General features: G+C 42.7%; 1 protein-coding gene across 7 annotated transcripts in view; it reads left to right on the plus strand.

Annotated features, from left to right (window-relative positions):
- Positions 1 to 21,358, plus strand: part of RNF220 (ring finger protein 220) — a 720,811-nt gene that overhangs the window by 580,991 nt on the left and 118,462 nt on the right. For 5 of the 7 annotated variants that reach the window (XM_085602783.1, XM_085602784.1, XM_085602787.1 and 2 more), the window contains one exon: positions 7,845 to 7,966. In XM_085602783.1, the coding sequence (XP_085458909.1) occupies positions 7,845 to 7,966 (122 nt within the window). The remainder of the gene's footprint in view (positions 1 to 7,844; positions 7,967 to 21,358) is intronic. The other 2 variants (XM_085602785.1, XM_085602789.1) reach the window with 1 other exon arrangement.

A 21,358-nucleotide genomic window follows, 5' to 3' on the forward strand; every position in this document is an offset into this window, starting at 1 on the left:
CATCCGTGTCTGTGTGATGTCCATTTCTGCAGTTGCAATTGGGCTCATGAATGGGCAGTGTTTGGCCATGTTTTCGTGGATGCCTTGATCTCCTTTGACTACTCTGCTTTACTGCTGTGTTCTGTTCATACTTCTAAAGCAAACACAAGGAGGAGATGGATGGAGCGCTGAAACTTTTCAGACACTCACCCCCAGTCACAGGTTGAATCCATCATCATTCTTTAGCTCACTTTACCACCCCATTCAGACACAGCCACATGCAAATCAATCTTGACCCTGTTTCTCATGGGAACAGTCCAGCCCGAACTGCCAAGCCAGGTCTTCCCTGAACCCGAAACAATAATCCTGGGACCGGTTTCTGGGTAACATCCTTCATCAGCCAGGCTAGCTTGAATCCAGTGGCAAAGTGTTCATACTGCTATTCATATATATGCACTTGATGCTTCATATGCCCCTGCAGATATTTGCTCATGTATATTAGGCGCTGTGTCAGTCTGTCAGTATATTTGTCCTTGCATGCTTGCTGCTGCACCCTTGTCTTTCCAGACAGCTCTTTCATGGGGTCTATCATCAGTTGACGACAGGGTTTAAACAGAATAGATTCTTAAACGTTCAACTTCAAGAGTTGGGTGTATAAAGAAGTTAATTTTGGACCGGCTATATTTTCACGAGAAATCCTCAATGGTAATGGAGCTGCAAAAATAATAATAATTAACATTTCATTGGTGACTAACTTCAGGTCGCTGAGAAGATCCCTTCCACACTACAGCATGACAACAGCACCGTTTAACTTGGTGTTAAAGATAAGATACTTCCTTTTTATGGTCTAGCTTGACAGCGCACCTGTCGTCGGACAATTATGTGAGAATTGCAAGAAGAGGGAGGCTTTGGCTTCGCCACACATTGGGAGCCTGGAGTATGTGTTTTGATTGGGCAGAAGTTGTGTACTCCCGCAATAAAAGTGCTTGCCCTCCACACAACGCTGGTAATTTTGTTTATTTAATCCAGCTGCTTGAGCTTGAACTTTAAGGAGCACACACAATACTGTAATGCTGTAAAAGTGTCTTATATAACTAATTTATGGCGTTTGCCTTTCTGAGGGAGCAGCAAGGATGGGAGGAGGGCAGTGGATTTTTGGGGCTGATTGAACACTACAACTGCGATTGACCTTTTAATCTCCACCAATTTTATTTTACAGTTATTGGCTTCCACACAATACATACCCATTCCAGTGCTATCTACTTGTAATGCTTCATATTATCATACAACATTTCTTTAAAGTCTGACCTATTGGCATTGCCAGTGCTTGTTCTTCTCAGTTTTTCCCTCCAGTGGAAAGGAGCATAGGAGAAGCAAAATTTGACACCAGAATCTTGCAACATTGTTTGTTATGTAGCAGAGCTGAGAGCTGTCACTATCACTAAGTGGCACTCTCATACACCGTTACCAGCTGAACAGAAAAGGGTCATACAGACTTGGTGGCAGATGAGAGGACAGGGCTCTCCTGCATTTTACAGTGTGTCAAAATGTGACCCAAAAAGACTGCGAAACTGAAACTGGAGGCTCTCCACTTGCTGTAGAAAAGCTTTTGGACGATTTAAAAAAAAACACAGAAGAGAGAACCTGTGAAGTATCAGCACTGCTGTTTTTACCCTTCCGGTGTAGCAGCACAAAGTTAAAGCTAGACATATTTAGTTGATCTCAACTAAGCTTTGCTTTTAGTTGAAGAGCAACCAGCAAGTGAGCAGCAATTGGCCAATGGATGTTCAGTAGCATCTCCCTTACCACTGAAGCCCTTGGGATATGATGTAATTGTTCTTAAATTGCTATACTGTGGGACTTTGAGGGAGTCTTTGAACGTATTTTGTGCAAATTATGTGGTGATCTTCAGACATTTCAAATTAGTCGCTGTTTGTAATTGTATGGATGTCTGAGGATGAACTTTGGAATTGTATGGTTGTCTGGGAATAAACCTTGGATAACACTAAATTGTCCTCCCTGTGTGGGAATAATATTGAAACATCATTAAGGTTATAAGAATTGTTTTTTAATTTCAGATTTTCTCTTTTCCAACTTAACTTCTCATTACACTTAACTGGTGTTGACGCTTGAGTCCTATTTACTATTCCTTTAAAGTGCACAAGAGGAAATTATGAACATTTCCAATTTAATAAGTTAGTTGTACTTAATATGTTGAAAGATAATGAAGTATATTTCATTGGTACAGTTAAGCTTTTCTTGGATATTATCGTCCGGTTAAAAAAAGTTCAAAAAGAGAAGACTAAGTTCTGCACGGCTTGTGTGCTTACAGTAGCTGGCCTGCGACCTGTGAGCTTGCCACCATCCCAACTGTGACAGTAGCCTCATGCCTGTGTTTTTTTTTTTTTTGTGCTGTGTCAAAGCTGCTCCTTTTTTATCCAACCTTTGTCCAAAGTATTTACTGTCAAAATCGAAGAAGCCAAACGGTTCAGATCACTTTCTGCAAGTCAAATGATACTGATGTTCTGTACAGACAAAAGGTGCGTACTCTGACCAGCGGGCTACATCAGCAGTGTCCCTCTACCCCATTCTTTCTGGTTAGTGCGGTGTATTGGGTCTTAAAATATAGCGCTATGAAAGAGAAACATCTCTGCTAGCTAAAGCTTTGACATCCATGTCTTGGAGGATGCTAGACAGTATGAATACACATTATCGACGCCTGACGAATGATTTTTACCACCAACTGGGTGACAGCTGCCTGAAATGCTATTTGTCACTGATCATGCAGCCATGTCTAAGCGAAGGCTATACTTGTGCCTAGGACTATTGATCTGGCACAGATGTACAGAGCTGTGTTGTACATCATCAGTGTCCAGGTTATATTTAGCCTGTTCCTCCTCTTACTCCTTATAGTTCATTGCTCGTCAGAAGGTAGCTAATTTGAATATTTTGAGTACAGTTTAAAAGGTTGTCCTGAATTAAATGTTTTTGAAATGTCAACGGTAGGAAGACCGATTGGAGACCACTTTTGTTATACAAAAGTAATTCTAGAAGAAGTTTGACGTGTCTGAAGTATATCTCACGTCAGTGGACATCTTTGTGGACAGGTTGAAGGAGATCTTGCCGGTCAAATAAAAGGACATGGGGAGTTGCCAGCACCATTACGTTGTAAGTGCTTTTTCTTACAGTTAGGAGGGTGTCCCTCAATTGGAGGAGGACAGTGATTCAACCCCATCACCACGTTAAGAGTTAATGGTTATTCTTGGAGGTATTTAGTCACTAGGCAGCGCAGTAGTTTGGGCCTTCTCGGTCACGTAACACAGTGAAATGCTTATTAACAGATGTTCGTTCCGAGCTGATGTCTCTTCGTGTCCTCATTCTTGTTGAACATGTAGTACTTGGGTCTGTGGTAGATGTTCCCAGCTGCAGTGACATGTTAAGGTCTGTGCTCCGGCAACAGTAAGGATTTTTATGCAGCCTGCCTTATGAATTGGCAGGCAACCCTTCCTTATTGACTTGCAGTATGAATGAAGCAGTGCACAAATGTCACTTCTCTATCACCTGGCCTTTAATGGCAGCACCAAAAATGAAACCAAGTCCAGTAAGTGGTCAGCGGCTATGTCTTTAAACCCTCTCGCCATGCAGGACTTGCAGTCCCCAGAATTCTGTTGCCCTAGGATAAATCTCACTGTTTAAGTAAGCAAGGGACATTTTCGAGCCTGGTTGTTAAATGTAGAACCGCTGACTTGATGGAGCTCTGAAGGTGCAGTCTGCCGGCTTTCACTTTACCATTTAATGAAAATCTCAGAATCTTTCCATCTTTGAGTTCTGCAGAAAAATTAACCCTGCAGTGTACTAGCGGTCTCTTGATTTGTGCCACATTTATTTTCATGTTACCAGCTTACAGAGTGTAGTACTCGTCCTTCATTGGAGCTCTACAGGTGGTATCTCCCTGTGGTGTCCTGTTTGTCTTCTCTTCATTTTTATTGGGAGGATAGTGTGAACCTACCTAAGGAGCAGAGCGGTCTGATCTTCATCAGCAGGAGCCTGGAGACCATTCTGGATCATCTGTGTAAATTATGGTTGCATTATTCATTTTCATATAACATAATTACAGAACAAATTTAAAAAGAAAATGATGGTGCAGAGAGGTTAAGAGATTAGTCCCTGTTGCACAGTTCTGATCAAGTCCTGGAGGCGGGAGAAGAAAAGTTCTGCAGGATGCAAGATCCTCAACTGGGCCACTGCAACACAGATTCTCCCTGTATTGTATTGGTTTTCTTCTGGTGTTCACCTAGCCAGCTAAAGGACATTTTATAATTCACCACCCACCCTTTTTAATTTGCCTAGAGGATGTGTCATGCCTCTTGGGTAATTGTCATTTCAACAAGAGAATTTACAGCATATTGCATAATTCCTCTGTGTTTCTGATTATGTCACCTAGTGGTCTTTGTGCCATATAGTTTGATTGGTCTGTTAAAAGTCATCCATTATGTCTTACTATATGTATATCAAAACTCTTTTTCCCTCTAGGCTTCCACGTTGAATGGCCCTTCAATACAGACAAGGCTTAGTGTAGCATCCATACTCAGATGCTGTCTGGTGGTGGATGCTCAAGTTTTAGGCTGCTGAAAATGAGTGGGGTGGAGTAGGTGCCTGTGGTATTTTTCTTTCTTGAATGCGGGTAAGAAGTCCTGGAGTGCATCCGAACGTTCTGTCACTGCGGCTCTGCTTAGAACATGTGTACTCTGTCTGGTTTGATCCGCCATGTTCTTCATTGTAGGAGCTATTAGCTTGATTGTTGATCAAGCCCAGTCTGTGTTTGGCTTGAAAGATTGTGACCAGCATTTAGTTTCCTTGTACTGGGAGCCAGTATTGCTTAGGGCAGATGAGCGGGCTTAGTCCTGTGTTGGAAAAATTAGATTATGCTGTTTGGAGAAGGGGAAGAGTACTATTGTATCTTGAAAAAAGTCACTTCTGAATTGATGAAGTCTTGTCATGCTTCAGATTACTTCCCAAAGGTATGGTAATATGTGCTGCTTTGTGGTTAATTATTGTCCGCACAAAGACACTCATAGATGTGGTACATGGGCAATGTGTGAATTTGGAAAGACTATCCCTATTGAGTTATTGTAATTTGTTACTTTAGTTCCTACCCTATAAACAAACAGCTTTGACAAAGCCAATCGGTTTTGACCCTTGCAGTTGAGCAATAAAAAGAATTGTGTAAACTAGGAATGAATAAGATAACATTATTAAATGTGGACAATGAAGTATAGTTTTCAGATCTAAAAGAGTTACTCATGCATTCCATTGGAGGCGAAAGGATACAGCCAGCAGAAAGAGAGTGAGATTAAAACACTCCTGTGACGTGATCCAAAATCTCTAGAGATGGATGCTATTTGAGGTGGGGTGTAACAGTTTCCATCTCCTCCTTTTTCAAGCTCTGTTTTGCACCTATTGCTTTCAGTGTTGCAGGCCCCTTCAGCACATGACAGAAAATAGTGTGGACTTTCTGAATTGGCAGACTGAGCGCTTTTGGCACAGAAACGTCTATAGAGGCGAGAGAGGGATCTGATAAAAATTAGTGAGAAGTCTTGTTTAGTGCAGGAAACTGAATCCCTCTAGGCTTCCACCGTGAATGGGCTGTTCTGATGCTTTTTAGTATTTAGTCTGTTCCTATCTGCTTCCAAATTTGTAAGATAAGGAACGCAAGGGAGATAAAATGCATCTTTTGAGCTGGATTATGAATTTGTTTTCTGATTCTTGGCTGCAAAAGTTCTGTCCGGGAATTTCTTATGCCAGAGCTGTATATTAAGGGATATTGGACGTTTCTGACACCAAGTGGAATCTTGCAGGGAGGAAAAGGTAGCAGTGGCCAGCGAGGTTAGTGAAGACCTTGGCGAGATTTCATATGGAACCTAATTGCATTCTATCCTTGGAAATCCATCACATCTTTGTGCTTCTGCAATAGCTGGCCCTTTTGTCTTGATCATGTTCTGCCTAATCTATTCTGTTTAGAGCAGAGTTGAAAACTTTGCCTATGAGACAGTAGTGTGTGCTCGAGGATCATGGTGCTAATTACAGATGACCGCATTCGTCCCAATTAATTAACCATGCTGCTGTCCAGTTTGCGTGTTCCCTAATCTGCATCCCCTTTGGGATAGCTGCACACAAGTTTCCCTCCTGTCTTCTTGCCATGGGAAGTGCTCCATCTCTGGTGTGCTAATTAAAAGTGGTGGCTGAATTTAGCATCCAGGGCTGCTGCCATCAATGGCAGTGTGGCGAGGCGACACGTTCATAACTTGGAATTGCAGGCAGAGCCTGGTGACATGGTCTCATGAATGTGACAGGAGATCAGTACTGCCAGGTCTGTTTAGGCTGGTCGTTTCCTGACACACCTCCCCTGCATAGTCTTGAGCCATAGTTGATCTCTTCTCTCGCCTTTGGTTCCTCCTTCTCTTCCCTACTTCCCTTTCCAATTAATTTGCTGTTTATTTGTTCTAAATATATTCCTTTTTCTCTCTTCATCCCAGGTATTCATGTATCATAAACTCCCACGGTGTAAACTATTAACAGCTCTCCCCCCAACTGCCAGTCTTCTGCGGCTGCCCCCCATTTAAGATGTTTGAACACTTGAAACTCTTGTCAAAGATAAAAGCTACATGCCCTTTTACCATAATGCTGTTTTGCAGTGATAAAGAATATGAAATGCATAAAACGTACCCATTCGGAGATCCCAGAAAATATAATTTTTGTGCAGGACGTTTGGCACTGATGGCACTGGCACTTATACTGCCACTGCTGGAAGTCTCAGTAAACATCCAAGAGGCTGTCGGTGTGGTTGTTTCCTCCTCCACCTCGCCATTTTGAGTCCCTCTCGTCTGTGCTCTGCAGTTTTCTGTCTGTTGTTTACTTGCTGAATGTGTGAAATACTTGACGTCCTCTACGTAGATAGTTTCTCTTTTTGCTTGCTTATGTAGGTTTGTTTTACTGGCTCTGAAAATAAGTGAGAGACTGTTGGGTCTGTAACATTGCAATATCACTTTTATTTTGATAATAGATCTATTTAGTAGAAGCTGTTGCTTAGGCTGCTCGAAAATGTCTTGCAAGTGAGAAAGCAAGCCACGTGGGCTGGTCAGGATTGTGTCTTGAGTATCCCAGCGTTAAAATCTACCCTTTGCAGTCTGATAACATGTCAAATTGGCAGTATAGGAGTAGGAATGGGGAGGGTGCTCTTCAGAGCGTTACATACTACAGGAAATGGTTAATGTGCTGGAACAAAATAGGATTTTATCTGATTGTTTTGAGCTGAGGGTCTCTGCTTTGCTTTGTAGATTAGTTACTTGCATGTACAGATTGTTTCTATCATGTGTACATAGAGACCTAGTGCTTTTCAGATGTTACTTTTTTAATGTGGCCTATGTAACCTTTTTGGAGGGTGCTTCATGATAGATATGCAGTTACAATTTTCTAAACATTTTGCCTTGAAATATATTTTTATTTTGTAGCTCTTTTTGAGTGAGGGTGCGAGGATATTTTTCTTCTTGAGCAGTTTGTGTTTTTTTTTTTTTTTTTTTTTTTTTTTTTGAATGCTTATTTTTTTACTGTAGTTGGAGGTTAGCCTATTGGCTGATGGTATGGCTATATTTTTTCGTATTTGATGGGGGAGGTCCTGTGTGATTTTCATAGAATTTTGTTGGTTACCTGTATAGAGTGATATGGGGCATTTTTGAATGGACACACTAAGATGACGTGTGTGGTTGGTTTCTGTTACCATGTTGTAATTGTACCTGCATGTGAGAGCACATTGTAAGTGGAAATATAGCAGTTAACAGCCTTCTTTCTTTCTCCCTTTGCTGCAGCTCGGATTGGGAAAATGAAACGGAGGAAGCAAGACGAGGGCCAGGTATGTCCTCTCTGCAGTCGTCCTCTGTCCGGATCAGAGCAGGACATGAGTAGGCATGTGGAACTGTGCCTCACCCAGGTAGAACTGCCGTAGGGCTAGCTCCTGCCAGCATCAATTCTTCTGTCTCCTCCTCCTCACTCTTCTACGTTAGCCTTATCGTGACGGCATGTAAATTAACAGTTTCCTAAATGGCCAGTATCTCGTTTGCCTTAACACTACCCTGCCCTATGGGTAGGTGTGACTGAGTTCTGTGAACTTTTTTTTAATTATTATTGCAAATGTATTTGCTCTTTCGGAATGGGTTTTTTTTTTTTGCGAGCAGGACAATTTGTCTGCATCTGGACCTATTTGAATCTTGGACTATTCAAATCTACACATTAGTACATTGTCATTTTAATGAGGGTACTTCACAGCACAATTGTATATTTTGAAGCACAGATTGGACTGTGCTGTGTATTGAGAGCACTCCAGGTCCGAAAGTATGTATTTAAAAAAAAATGTAAATGGGTAACGCTGCCCTACACATTTGTGGTAAAAAAATATTACTTTCTTCTAAAATAATGGCAGTCTGTGTTGGTCTGATTGTGGTTTGGTACAGGCTGAGGGGTCGCCTCTGCTGTAAGGAAACTATCCCCCTTCTCCAGCATTGGATATTTCATATATTCACATTCTTGATACGTTCCTTGATCCATGGAATATTTAAATAGCAATAGGCTGTGTTACAGACCATAGGCCCAATAACTGTATTTGTTTAATAGCACATCTAACTCATTTGAACTGCCCATACTTCAGCCAGTTAGGAGGAGGTGCTGAGCTCTTCACTCCCCTAGAGGGTCCCATAGTTCAGATTTCACAGCAGAAGTGTGAGCGATATAGAAAATAGATAGTGACCCTATGACTGTGGAGGAGAATGGGTCACATGTGAATCTATGAAGGATCCTAATGCTGAAGAATTGGAGTGACAAGTTACTGTTTTCTGCTCCATCATTGGATCTTTTATAGATTTACATGATTAAATCTAAATAGCAAGCAGTACATTGAATAGGAATATAACAAGAACCAGCCTCAACTTACTGAAACCTGTTAAGTAGACCTACTTGATTCACTGAAGCGTTAGCCATTGCATTTATATCTTAGCAATAGTGCTTAGTGAAAGTATTGCTGCTTTTCCAAATGGTTGCTTAGCAAATGTCTTGGAGACACTCCAGCATAGCAGTAGTTGCCATGCTTCTCATGGAATGCACCTCCTCTTCCTTGAAGTAGGAATTGGCTTTACTATGACAAAAAGTAATGCAGATTGACAGCAAGGGGCAGTTCCTTGCTTGGACAATCAATTGGCCCTTGAGTGGGTGGATAGCCAAAATAAATTATCCTAAGAAAAAAGTCGTTAGTCTGGTCTATGCAGAACCTGTTGCATCTGGACATATAGTGAATGCAAAGATCTTTCCACTGACATGAATGAATTAGAAAAGAGGGAACGAAGAATGAATTAGAATAGAGGGAACAAATTATTACATGTTAATTTAGGTACAAATCCTATTGGACCTGGGGCATGAGCCTAAGGTGACCTTATCCTCTGTAAAACAGAGGTATCGTTCTTTGATGGCGGATGCTAGTGGCTCACTAACCTTACTTGCTGAAGTGAGAGCCAGCAACAGTGCAGTGTTCCATGAGATGTATTTCAGAAGTATATTATGGATTAAGTCAAAAGGAAGCGGCATCAACTGACCAATCACTTTTCTTTAAATCCTGTTGCACAGGATGGAAAGCCCTAAAAAGGCCCTTCATAATTTGTTTGAAGTGCCCATTCAGAAAATAATGATAATGCAATCCGAAATCTCGAAATTGCAGCCAGGTTAACTGTGACCAGTGAGTATTTGAGACTGTGCAGTACCTGATGAGGTGTATCGATATAAAGTTAAGCCCTCTGTCCTTGAGCCATTTGCAGAAGCTCTTTCATTTAGTGTTATAAGCTTTGTTGTAACAGGTGCTTGAGGAAATATCTCTCTTCAAGCAGCTGTATGTTGAGGCAAACAAAATCTAAGTGGTGAGAAACCAAGCTGTCCGATTGAGTGACTTCAGGTTGTGTTGGAAAAGCTGCCATCTGTTGAGGAGCTAGGGATGGATTTTTAACTATATTGGTGGACAGTCTAAACGGGCCACTTCACTAGAATTGTTCTGACCATGCCGGGGCAATCAGAATCATAAAACAGTGGTCCATCTTCAACTTCCTCAGCACCGTGGGAATTTGGGGAAGTGTTAAAAAAAGCATAAGTGAAAACATTTGGTCATGTCAGTGAGAATGCATTTCCGTTGGATCTTTATTGCTCGGTTCAGCTGGCTTAGAACTGGCAGATTTTGTTCTGCTCTTTGTTGCTGTGGCCTGTGATTACGGCCATCCTGTTGGGAGTGGTCTCTTGCTCACATTCTTTGACCTTGAATCTCTCTAGTCTTTTGCAGTGGTTGCTGCAGTCACAATAGTTCATACACTCAGATTTTAGTTTACCCTTGACTGTTTGCTTGGGGCTCATTGACTGCTTTGGTGCCACTGATATCTCACTATTTGTTTTCTTTCCACTATTTCTTCACACTGTTTTGGCCTCTTATATTTTCGTGTTTATTTCCTTGTTCTCAATATTGTCCATGCTGTTAACTTTACCCTGCCGATTGCTGCACATTCTTAGCAATACTGTAGCTATTGCCCACACTATTTGCCTTGGTCTCACCTTTTTCTCCATACTTTTTGCTTTCGTTTTGCTTTAACATGTTTGCATTGGTATGATGGATGTTTCATGTAAATGTTCAGATCTTGCTATTCCACAATATTTTAAGTATACCATATTCGATTTCTTCAAGTGCCATCTAGGGCATAATAGAAAGCAGTACCAAAGAACATGTATGTCAGACTACAAGATTCATACTTAAAGGACATGCTCAATCACTCATCAAAATTGGTGACTCTCATGCGGATGCTAGGATGGGATTTCGTGGGATGTGAAAAGCATGGTCTGTTCAGGTGGTGAAAATGAGGCTTTGGGAGTACGTTCTTCCACCCACCTTTCATGAGGCCTTGGGCCCCACTGACATCAATAATGAGTTCCATTTCTGCCTTTTGAGAGACCCTCAGAAAATCTACTGCAGTGCATATGGAAGATTTAAGCACTCTTTACATTTTTATGGTACAACCTCGGCTATCCCTTTTTTCAACGCATTTTTTTTTCTTTAAACCTCGTTGTGTATTGTGGGCTCTCTCTCTAGCATCTCATTTTAAAAGGCTGGTGGAGAGAATTTCCATGGAACTGGTGGTCCATGAGAACTGTCGCTCAGATCATTACCCTGGATAATAAATATTTTTAGTCTTTGCGGCAGTAAACCGGTTAGTTGGGTGTTCCGGGCCTGCGTTGATTATGCAGATTATCTCATTTGGGTTTAGTGCATGGATTCAGATCCATATTCCTTTTCCTGTTTAATGTCCTGGGGCTCTGGGCTGGTAGCAACGAACACAATATAGGCTATTTCAAATTTTTATACGATTCAAGCTGTCCACGTGCATATCCTAACATAACAAAATATTTTACCTGGCTGTTGGCTATTTAGGGGTCTTAACATGTTTCTCTTGTGGGCTGGCAAAGTTTGCCATCTTCAAAGACGTGGACTGCTGTAGTATGGAGTCAGGTTAGAGACAGGAAAGCGTGCTGAGTAAATGTGAGTAAATAGGCAGGAGAGAAAGAAATACTTTTGAAATCTCTATTTTTACATGCTTTGCACAATTCTGCCTTCAAGTGGTTGGTTCCCAAAGTGTTTGTTATAAAACTTTTTTTTTTTGTCAGTGGGCGTCAACATAGTTGAATCTCTTCTCTTGTATGATGTTGATTGCAATCCCAGAATGTGTGTGCTCACCGTCTTAGATTCTTTTTTTCCACCATTGAGGGCGAAGGTTCATCGAGAGATCCCTACTTTTTTGTCTAAGACAGTTATGAAGACCACAAGGGAAAAATTGAATGTGCTAGAAGGAAGTCACTGAAATCGACATCTGTGCTGGAGAGATGTTTTTCAGGGTTTGTTGGTAAAGAAGGATATAGGAGGTAATTCGATGTAGTCTGAAAATAGTTTCAAATCCATGTGGAATTCCTGGGCTTTTTGATGCTATTAGATTAATGATGCCATTTTAGAGTACAAGAAAGATTATTAAGTTCTGCCCGAACTGCCTCCGAAAGTCGGCCCTAAATGACAAGCATGTTCTCTTGACAGAGGTCTGTTTTCCATGCTCGCTGCCTAAAGCCGAGATTCTAATGCATAGAAATAAATGCAGTCTGGCAGTTGGTGCTACCGGGTGAGGTGATTGAGTGCGAAGGAGAAAGCAGGGGAAGATGTCTTCGAATGTCAAGTCCCAAAAGGACAGCAAAACCTCAAACGTCCTCTAAGTTGAGAGAAAAGAGGGTATTGGAGGTTGAAAATAGAAAACGTGTTGTACAAAAAGAAAGCAACTATGGCCCCATACAGGGATCCAAAGGCTTTAAGGGTTATAAAGCAGAGACAGGACACACAGACTGCAGAGCAGGAAAAACTGTTCTAGCATGATGTTGAATAGGACACAGGGACAGGAAAAGAGGAGTATACATTTACATGGAGTAACTCGAAGGAGAGGCGTTCACATGCTCGAGGAGGAATCCTTATGGGAGGATGTCACGGCAGATTCCTTATAGGAGGAGATGGGCACATATATCCCATAGAAGGCATCCACCAAGGACTCCTAGTATATCCAAGGACTTGTTGAGGTAGACTCATTGATATTAAGCACTGCGCGAAAAAGGACCATGTTATGTTATTTGCACTTGTAGAGCGCACCCTGGGGTGTCCTGGCGCTAAGTACTGGTTTCTGGGGAAAATGAATGTATGCTACTGTGTGAAGAGCCATGTCTTCAAACCCTTCCGAAAGGAGAGGAGATCCGGGGCATTCCTAAGATGAAAAGGAAGCTCATTCCAAGCTCTAGAGGCACAGGAAATGAAACCCCTGCCTCCCCAGTTAACTTTTTTTAAAGTAGGGACTTGCACTTGTTTGGCACCGGTAGACCATAGCATTCTACCAGGGACATACCATAGGAATTTTTACCTAAGGAAGTCCGAACCAGTTCCATCGCTGGCCTTAAAAAATGGTACATAATGCCTTGAAACTATTTCTTTGTTTTACAGATAACCAGTGCAATTTTTTAAGCTCTTCTTTCACGGAAACAAATTTCGGTGTTCCAGACAGCAATCTGGCCGCTGCGTTTTGGACTAGTTGAAGCCTATTCATATGTTGTTTTTGGATATTAAGATATAGGCCAATCCAAACGCGACAGTATAAGGGCCGTCGCCACTGTCTTGAGATTGCTCTCAGTCAAAAAGATCTTAATTTTACTTATGATTCTGAGAACCATTAAGCATGCTGAAATCACCAAAAGTTGAACGTTTGCTCAGGGACCTTTGCCTTTCAAGCAAGGATGAAGAAAACATTGAGGACACTGAGAAAGAGCAAGAAGAGAGGTCTGATGTAAAAAAAAAAAAAAAAAATACACAGTTGAGCACCAAAAAGAGCTGCTGAAGAAGGCGCAGCGCGAGGTAGACCACAAGAAACCTGTTCAGGTGTCACCTCAAAGGTATAGTGGGCTTGAGCTGAAGCATTCGGTCTCTAAGACACCGAAGACACCCTTGACTCTGAACCATCAAGAAACGAAAGGAGGTCAAATCAAAAAGAACCTCACATCTCCTAACACAAGAACACCAATGGAGGTTTGACACCGAGAAGCGTTTGGGACTGAGGGGAGAAGGAGCCCATACAAGACACGCCAACCCCAAAGAGAAAGGCGGCGTCTGTACTCGCGGTGATGAACAAAGAGCGCTCGAGATCAATAGAAAAAAAGACTCCTCGAGGACCAAATGACTGTGATCCTCCAGAAGAAGAGGGATTTTGACAAATCCATGAAAGTTTATCGAATCTCTGCAAAAAGAAATGAAGTAAAGGAAGACAAGGAGTAACACATTGTACTACAGCCACCAATTACACCTGAACCCCAAGAGCGGAAACAGGAGAAAGAAATGCATGAGCAAGGATTTTTCAAGACCTCTAGAGTGTCACGGAAGAATAGTGAGAGATCAACAGGGGGAGAGGATGTGGCCTAACCACCCATGGTAAGTTTATTGTCCACCGATACCCCAAGGTTTTCGGCTTTTCTTGTGGGTATGGGGCCAGAACCAAGGTCCTTTGACCACCACTCCGGTGTCCACACCCGAGGATTGTTCCTGAACTTTATGACCTGCCAAGACCGGTCCTCCCTGGACTGGAAACAAGCATCCCTGGACCGGTTTCGGGGTTTCACCCCTCTTCAGTCAGGATAGCTTGATTCCAGTGGCATGGTGAGCACGGGACCCACGTCTGGGCATACCATTCCACCTCGGGGTGACAAATGCAAAAACAACAGTTGATGAACAGAATGCAGAACAATGTCATACATTCACCCCAGCACAGAGATATGGGCCTGAATCCATCGTTTTTTTTTTTTTGGGTGGAGTGAGCTAAAGAATGATGATGGATTAAACCCAGATCAGTTGACTGGGGGTGAGAGTTTGATTTGCTCAAACGCTCCGTCCATCATCCCCTTTGGTATCGCTTTGTTCGCCCGAAGTTGGCAGGGTATGCCCATACGTGGGTCCCTTGCTCACTTTGCCACTGGATTCATAGCCTGGCTGATGAGGGTTATGAACCCGAAACCGGTCCCAGGATGCTTGTTTCCGGTCGAGGGAAGACATAGCTTGGCAGTTCGGGCTGGACTGTTCCCATGAGGCACAGGGTCAGACTGATTTGCATATGGCCATGTCTGAACTGGGGTGGTGGAGTGAGCTAAAGAATGATGATGGATTAAACCCAGATCAGTTGACTGGGGATGAGTGTTTGATTTGCTCAAACGCTCCGTCCATCATCCCCTTTAGGATCATTAGGGGCTCCTGATTGAATCGAGTTCAGGACCTTAGTCGTCTCAGATAACTCCAGGGGTGCTAATTGGTCAAATATCCATGGAGAACCACGATTGTTCAGTCCCTTCATATTCGACCTCATCTGTGCCATTTTCTTGGCTTTGGTAAAAGAAGAGAAAATGATTTCAACTCTATGCTTGAAGAAATCAGCAATTTTGTTTCAGAATTCTGGGTTGCCATGATTTTTAGGAGCATTCGAGGTAGACAGTTTTTTGATAGTTTTAAAAAGTTCCTTTGAGTTGGATTTGGCTAGAGCTATTTGTGTTGAAAATAACTTTTTTTTTTTTTTTTTTTTTTTTTTTTTTTTTTGCTTCTAATAGCGATTGCTTATAAGTAGTGATGCAAAGTTTATATCTTTCCTTATCTGCATCAGCATACTTTTTACGCCATACTCTCTCTAATTGCTTACAAGCCAATTTTTTGGCACTAAGCTCGTCACCCGCATTCATGGAGCCTTAGACGAGGAGAGTGAAAGGGACAAAGTGGACAGGAAATTGAAAAGACAACTGCCACGCAATTGTGAATACCCAACTCTAATGCTCTGCTAAACAAATCATGCTCACCAGCACTGGAAGGACGTAGAGGACCTTATGTCGCATATCCCAGAGGAGTACCAGAAGAGGTCTAGAAGACTGGTTGAAGAAGGCAAAAGCATTGCCCACTCCTGCCTTTAGTTGGGCTTAAACGCTGCTGATACAATGAGCAGGCAGCTTGTAACCAGCACAGTAGTGAGGAGGCACGCATGAGTGCAGGGCTGCGCATCACCGTGTTCAAACTAGTGGTCCAGTCAATCAAAATGTCCCTCACGGGCAACACACTTTTCAGCCCAGGGGTGGACCTGACTCAGGAGGCAGTGAAGCAAGCTACACAACCAAGGCCACGGGGGCCCTGCAGGTGTACAGACCTTCCTTCGAAAAAGGAATCTCTAAACGAGGATGAGCAGGAGAGACAGGTTTACAACAGAAAGGCACAAAATTAAATTGGGTGCAGCTAGTTTTCAAAATCCACATAGAGGCAGCTACAACTAAATACCTTTTTTAAGGCAGAGGTAAACCAAGGGGCAGTAACTCTAGAGAATCTGCCTCTGGTTACTCGCTTGCCGTTCACCTACACCCTCTCCCCCCTCCAGACACAAAAGCCAGAGCTCCTAGATCGTTGACATTTGGGGGAATATTTGACTGATTATCGAGTAGAACTGCTGGAAGACTGTGAAAAAAACTCACTCAAGAAAAGTACTCTCCAAGGATACCCACCAACCAGGTATCACCAAAATAAGGTGGTTGCACCATGATGGTAGTCGACCGTGAGGACAAATAATGCGCATCCAGAGGGACTGGAATCATTGAGGGAAATTGATACCCGCTCCCCCTCCCTTTAGATTCTGTCAAGTGTCACCTTAAGGTTGCACTAAGACGTGTGCCAAGTTCCAGCCAAATATATGAAGTACCAGGGAAATACTGAGGTAAACGCATTATAACATGATGCCGAGACAGAAGAAAGTTGAACGTTTGCTCAGGGACCTTGGCCTTTCAAGCAAGGATGAAGAAAACATTGAGGACACTGAGAAAGAGCAAGAAGAGAGGTCTGATGTAAAAAAAAAAAAAAAAAATACACAGTTGAGTACCAAAAAGAGCTGCTGAAGAAGGCGCAGAGCGAGGTAGACAACAAGAAACCTGTTCAGGTGTCGCCTCAAAGGTATAGTGGGCTTGAGCTGAAGCATTCGGTCTCGAAGACACCCTTGACTCTGAACCATCAAGAAACGAAAGGAGGTCAAATCAAAAAGAACCTCACATCTCCTAACACAAGAACACCAATGGAGGTTTGACACCGAGAAGCGTTTGGGACTGATGGGAGAAGGAGCCGAAGCAAGACACGCCAACCCCAAAGAGAAAGGCGGCGTCTGTACTCGCGGTGACGAACAAAGAGCGCTCGAGATCAATAGAAAAAAAGACTCCTCGAGGACCAAATGGCTGTGATCCTCCAGAAGAAGAGGGATTTTGACAAATCCATGAAAGTTTATCGAATCTCTGCAAAAAGAAATGAAGTAAAGGAAGACAAGGAGTAACACATTGTACTACAGCCACCAATTACACCTGAACCCCAAGAGCGGAAACGGGAGAAAGAAATGCATGAGCAAGGATTTTTCAAGACCTCTAGAGTGTCACGGAAGAATAGTGAGAGATCAACAGGGGGAGAGGATGTGGCCTAACCACTAGAGCAGTCGACCTTGAAGCTGGGGAACCGTGTTCAAGCTTCAGCAGGGACGCTCAAAATCATGTGATTCTGGGCAGATCACTCATCTCCCTGTGCCTCACAAAAATAAATGCCTGTCTATAATGCAACTAATGCTCCTGCAAAGCGCTCTGAAGCCTTCAAGTCAAGTTTGCGCTTATAAAACTAAAAAAACAAAAAAAAACAAACACAGATTCACCAGGGGAGGGTATTAATTCCTACACCTCGAGGTCTTCATCCCAATGACATCGTAATGTGAAGTGATTTGATTAAAAGAGCTGTAGAAAAACATAGAGTGCAGTTAGAGGAAGAACAGTCACAGGCCTCTTTTCTTCTCAAAACTCCTTTGCCATCACAAATCCCTTCTATACTGTTCTGTGCTCCAGAGCCTTCTTGATCAATATAAGGAGGCGTTTAGAGAACTGTAACTCCAAAGGTAGAGAAAATTATAAGCACTCATCAAAGGACCCCTTGTATATAAAAGTCACTTTAGTGGCAGATTCAATCATTGTTTCCACGACCAGAAAGAGAGCCAGTGTTCCTATGTCAATGGCCCACCACCAGAAAAGGAAAGCTAATGGGTGGAGTTGGTGGGACACAACATAGAGACAGCAGTTGCCGCACAATGGAAGATAGCCAACTCGAATGTACTCTTTAATTGATGCGGCCATCAACAGTTGGAGGAAATTGAGGAGTTAATGAAACCTCTCCCTGACCTATACAGGAGGAAGACAAACACCATAATAGAACAAAGCAAGGCTGTTTCCAGTACTTGTCTCAAATCTTCTCTGCACGCATGTGCTGGCACCACCCTGAAGAGGCACACCTGGTTACGAGTATCGGCCTTTATACATGAGGTGCAGTCCGTTTATTATTAACTCCCCCTTCACTGGAGAGCAGTTGTTTACATCAGCATTAGATTACACCATCGACCAGATATAAAGAATAATGACAAGAAAAGACCATGGAAACCCTGATGTTTCACAGTGACATGAGAAGGGGGACCAGTGCTATGAGAGAGCCGTCGGGAAGAGGAGACTTCATACTAACAAATAGTTGAATGCCTTTCAACACCAGCACAGTGGCAGTTCCCTTCAACATATTGCCAGCCCTTCTCCGAGCAAGTGACTTCAAAGGAGTGTGCTGCTACATCACACTTAGGCAGTGGGGGGGAGGAGGTGGAATGGAAAACAGGTTTCCTACAGTAATGGAGGTCAGTCACCTCCAACAAATGGATACTGAATAATATTCAACACAGTTACTGTAATGAACTCCTTAGAAAAAAAGTCTCTAAGTAGGAGGCCAAGAACGAGAAAATGCACCAAGGAACTCTTTTAAAAAAAATTTAAAAAAACAAGCAATATAAATGGTACCAAAGGAAGAGACTATCTAGGGAATCAGTGTATTTCCTAGTGCCAAAACGAAACAAAACACTTAAGACCAATTCTGGACCTTCGTTTCTTAAATTTATAAAGAGACAGAAATGCAGGATGACAACACTTCAAGAGGTCGTCTGTCCTGTGGAAAGAGCTCTACATTGAGATCTAGACCTCAAGAACGTCTATCTGCATGTGCCAAAAACAAGAAACACAAAAGATTTTGTTGATTTGTTATAAATTTCAATTCATTGTACTTCCTTTTGGTATAATGTCAGCACCGAGAATGTCTGACTGTGGTAGCAGCTCTTGTGAGAAGCCTGTGAGCACAAGCGTACCCTTGTCTAGAAGACTAGTTATTAAAGGCAACCTCGTTCACACAATGCCGAAGGAGCATAAATGCAGTCATTCATACACTGCAACAGCTCGGTTTCTAAATAAATTTGGAAACCTTGTCCCCAATACTGGAGTAGGAAAAGATCTTTCTAGTATGAAGATAAAATTCCATGTGGGCAAAAGCATTCCCCATAGAAAATGTATGCAGGCATTGACCGCTGTGCAGACTCCTATTAATTCGACATTCATTTGAGACCAATTCACAAATAGATTGAAAATTAATGCTCTCAACAATGGGGGGGGGGGATAGAGTGGTTGTTACTCAGAAGGTACAGTAGGAGATGGCATGGTGAAACTTGAATGTAGAGGCAGGCAGGCCTTTTGTACAGCCAACTTAATCAGTAACCATCACTACAGATTTGTCTTGCGTGGGATGAGGAGCTCACAAAGGACCAGTGGAAAATAAGGGAAGCAGTAAAACACACATATGTGCTGAAAGTGAAGTCCGTTTTCCTGGCACTAATGGCTTTTCAGACGTAAGTAAACAGGAAGACGGTACAAATTCATATGGACAACATGGCCACATAGTTTTACTTCAAAAAGCAAGGATTACCATGGTCATATGTGTTAAAACTAGCCTAAGCTATTCGGAAATGGGTTATTCAAAGACCCGATGGCAAAATACATATCGGGTATACAAAACATAGAGGAGGACTGACTAACTAGACAGGCAAGCGTCTCGCATGAATGGGGAAAAAAAGTGAGCTTTAGAAAAGTTTTTCCAGCAGTGTGGCACACCCCAAAAAAACGCAAAATGCCAAAACTTTGCATTTTGGCATCTGCCCCACTAGTCCCTGGGGAATGCAGTTTGTCAGTAAAGTTTGCTTACTCTTTTCCCCCCCAATTTCACTTGTATCGCTTGTGATAAACAAGTGTAATGAGTTTCCCATGACAGAGACCTGTGGGAGATCTTGCGGGGAAAAGCAATAAAGCTGCCCGCATCAGATGACCTTCTGTCATGCAAAGGGGACAGGTCTGTCACCCTGAGCCAAGAAACCTCCGCCTAACAGCTTGGCTCCTGAAAACCTAGTTTGGACATCTGAGTCTTGGAGAATAGACATTCTGAGGGAAGCCAGAAGGCCATGTGCAAGGCACTGCTCTGCCGCAAAGTGGAAGAGGGATGGCCATTGGTGCAAGAAAGGTCTCGCGGACAGTAGAACACACCATTCAGCTGCCAGGGTTTTTCCGGCACCCAAAGACAAATGCAGAAAGGATTGTCCATACGCTTGACGTTCATAAGGCAGCCATGTACTATCTGGAAAAGATTAAGCAAATCAGATAAGGAAACCAATTGTTGGTTCCAGAATTGGGGGATTCTACGTCGGCTCCTAACTCAAATCTTCACTCTGATATAGCACAAGGAAGCCAAATAAGTGTGTTTGAGGCACTATCCTCTCTTTCCGTTTTACAGACCAGGACACTCATAGTACTCTTTCTCACGCCTCCTCTCTCCATCCTTTGCTTTCATACTTCTCTATCTCATTGTCTCTTCCCTGCTCTCTGCTTTTGATTCCATCCACCCCTTTAGTGCCCTGCTTTCATCTCCCCCTCCTACTGTCTCAATCGCATTCCTCCTCAACCTTTTTAACTTTCTATCCTTCCTTTATCATGCAGTTAGTAATGTCCTGTCGTCCGGCACGCTGCACACTTGCGGAAAAGTACAAAGGATCCTCAGGACCTTGGTGATACTGCGAGTTCTTAGGAAAAAAAACAATGCCAGCAAAAAAACCAAGCCAAGAATGGAGACATAAAAAGCGCGTCAGCCATTGTTGAAGGCAAACTCGTAATACGAAAAAAAGTGCTTGGCGGCTAATTGAGAGACACTGTCTCCCGCCGCAAGTAAAAGATCAAACCCCGGTGGGCGGGGCCAAAATAGGACAGGGTGGCAACCTTCAGTGTAATGATTGCCTCCGGTGCAATCATTACTGTGTGTTTTGCCTAATCTATGACACGTACAAATTGAGGCGGAGCCGCGACACGACTTCTGGAATCATATCGATTCCAAGAATCCGCGCATGCGATGCTTTCGCCAGGCCGAGACCTAAAAAAGCAAACAAACAGAAAAATATTCCAGATCTAATCGCTAGATGGCAGTGGACAGCATATAAATCCAGAAAAATCTTAGTGCTGCAGAACTATACCAAGAAGTAAGTAACCATTCCACTACAGTCTGTGCAAAGTGTGTGAATCTAGAAGATATTTCCCGCTACAAAAGAAAGCAGTTACCTGTAATTATGGCTTACAGCTCGATACTTTTTTAGATTCACATGCAGACCTTTCAATTGCAGGATGTTCGTGGAAGGAGATTGTGGGCATTGTGGGATTACTGTTGACTTCATAAAAGGGCTCTGCCTGTGTTGACTCAGACTCACTAAGAAATGTTTTAAAAGCCTTCTGAACCCAACCACCAGAAGGCAGAATTGTGCATATCATATACGTCTTGAAGCTCTAC

Source organism: Triturus cristatus, chromosome 4_2 (assembly GCF_964204655.1).
Source record: "Triturus cristatus chromosome 4_2, aTriCri1.1, whole genome shotgun sequence".
Lineage (NCBI taxonomy): Eukaryota > Metazoa > Chordata > Amphibia > Caudata > Salamandridae > Triturus > Triturus cristatus.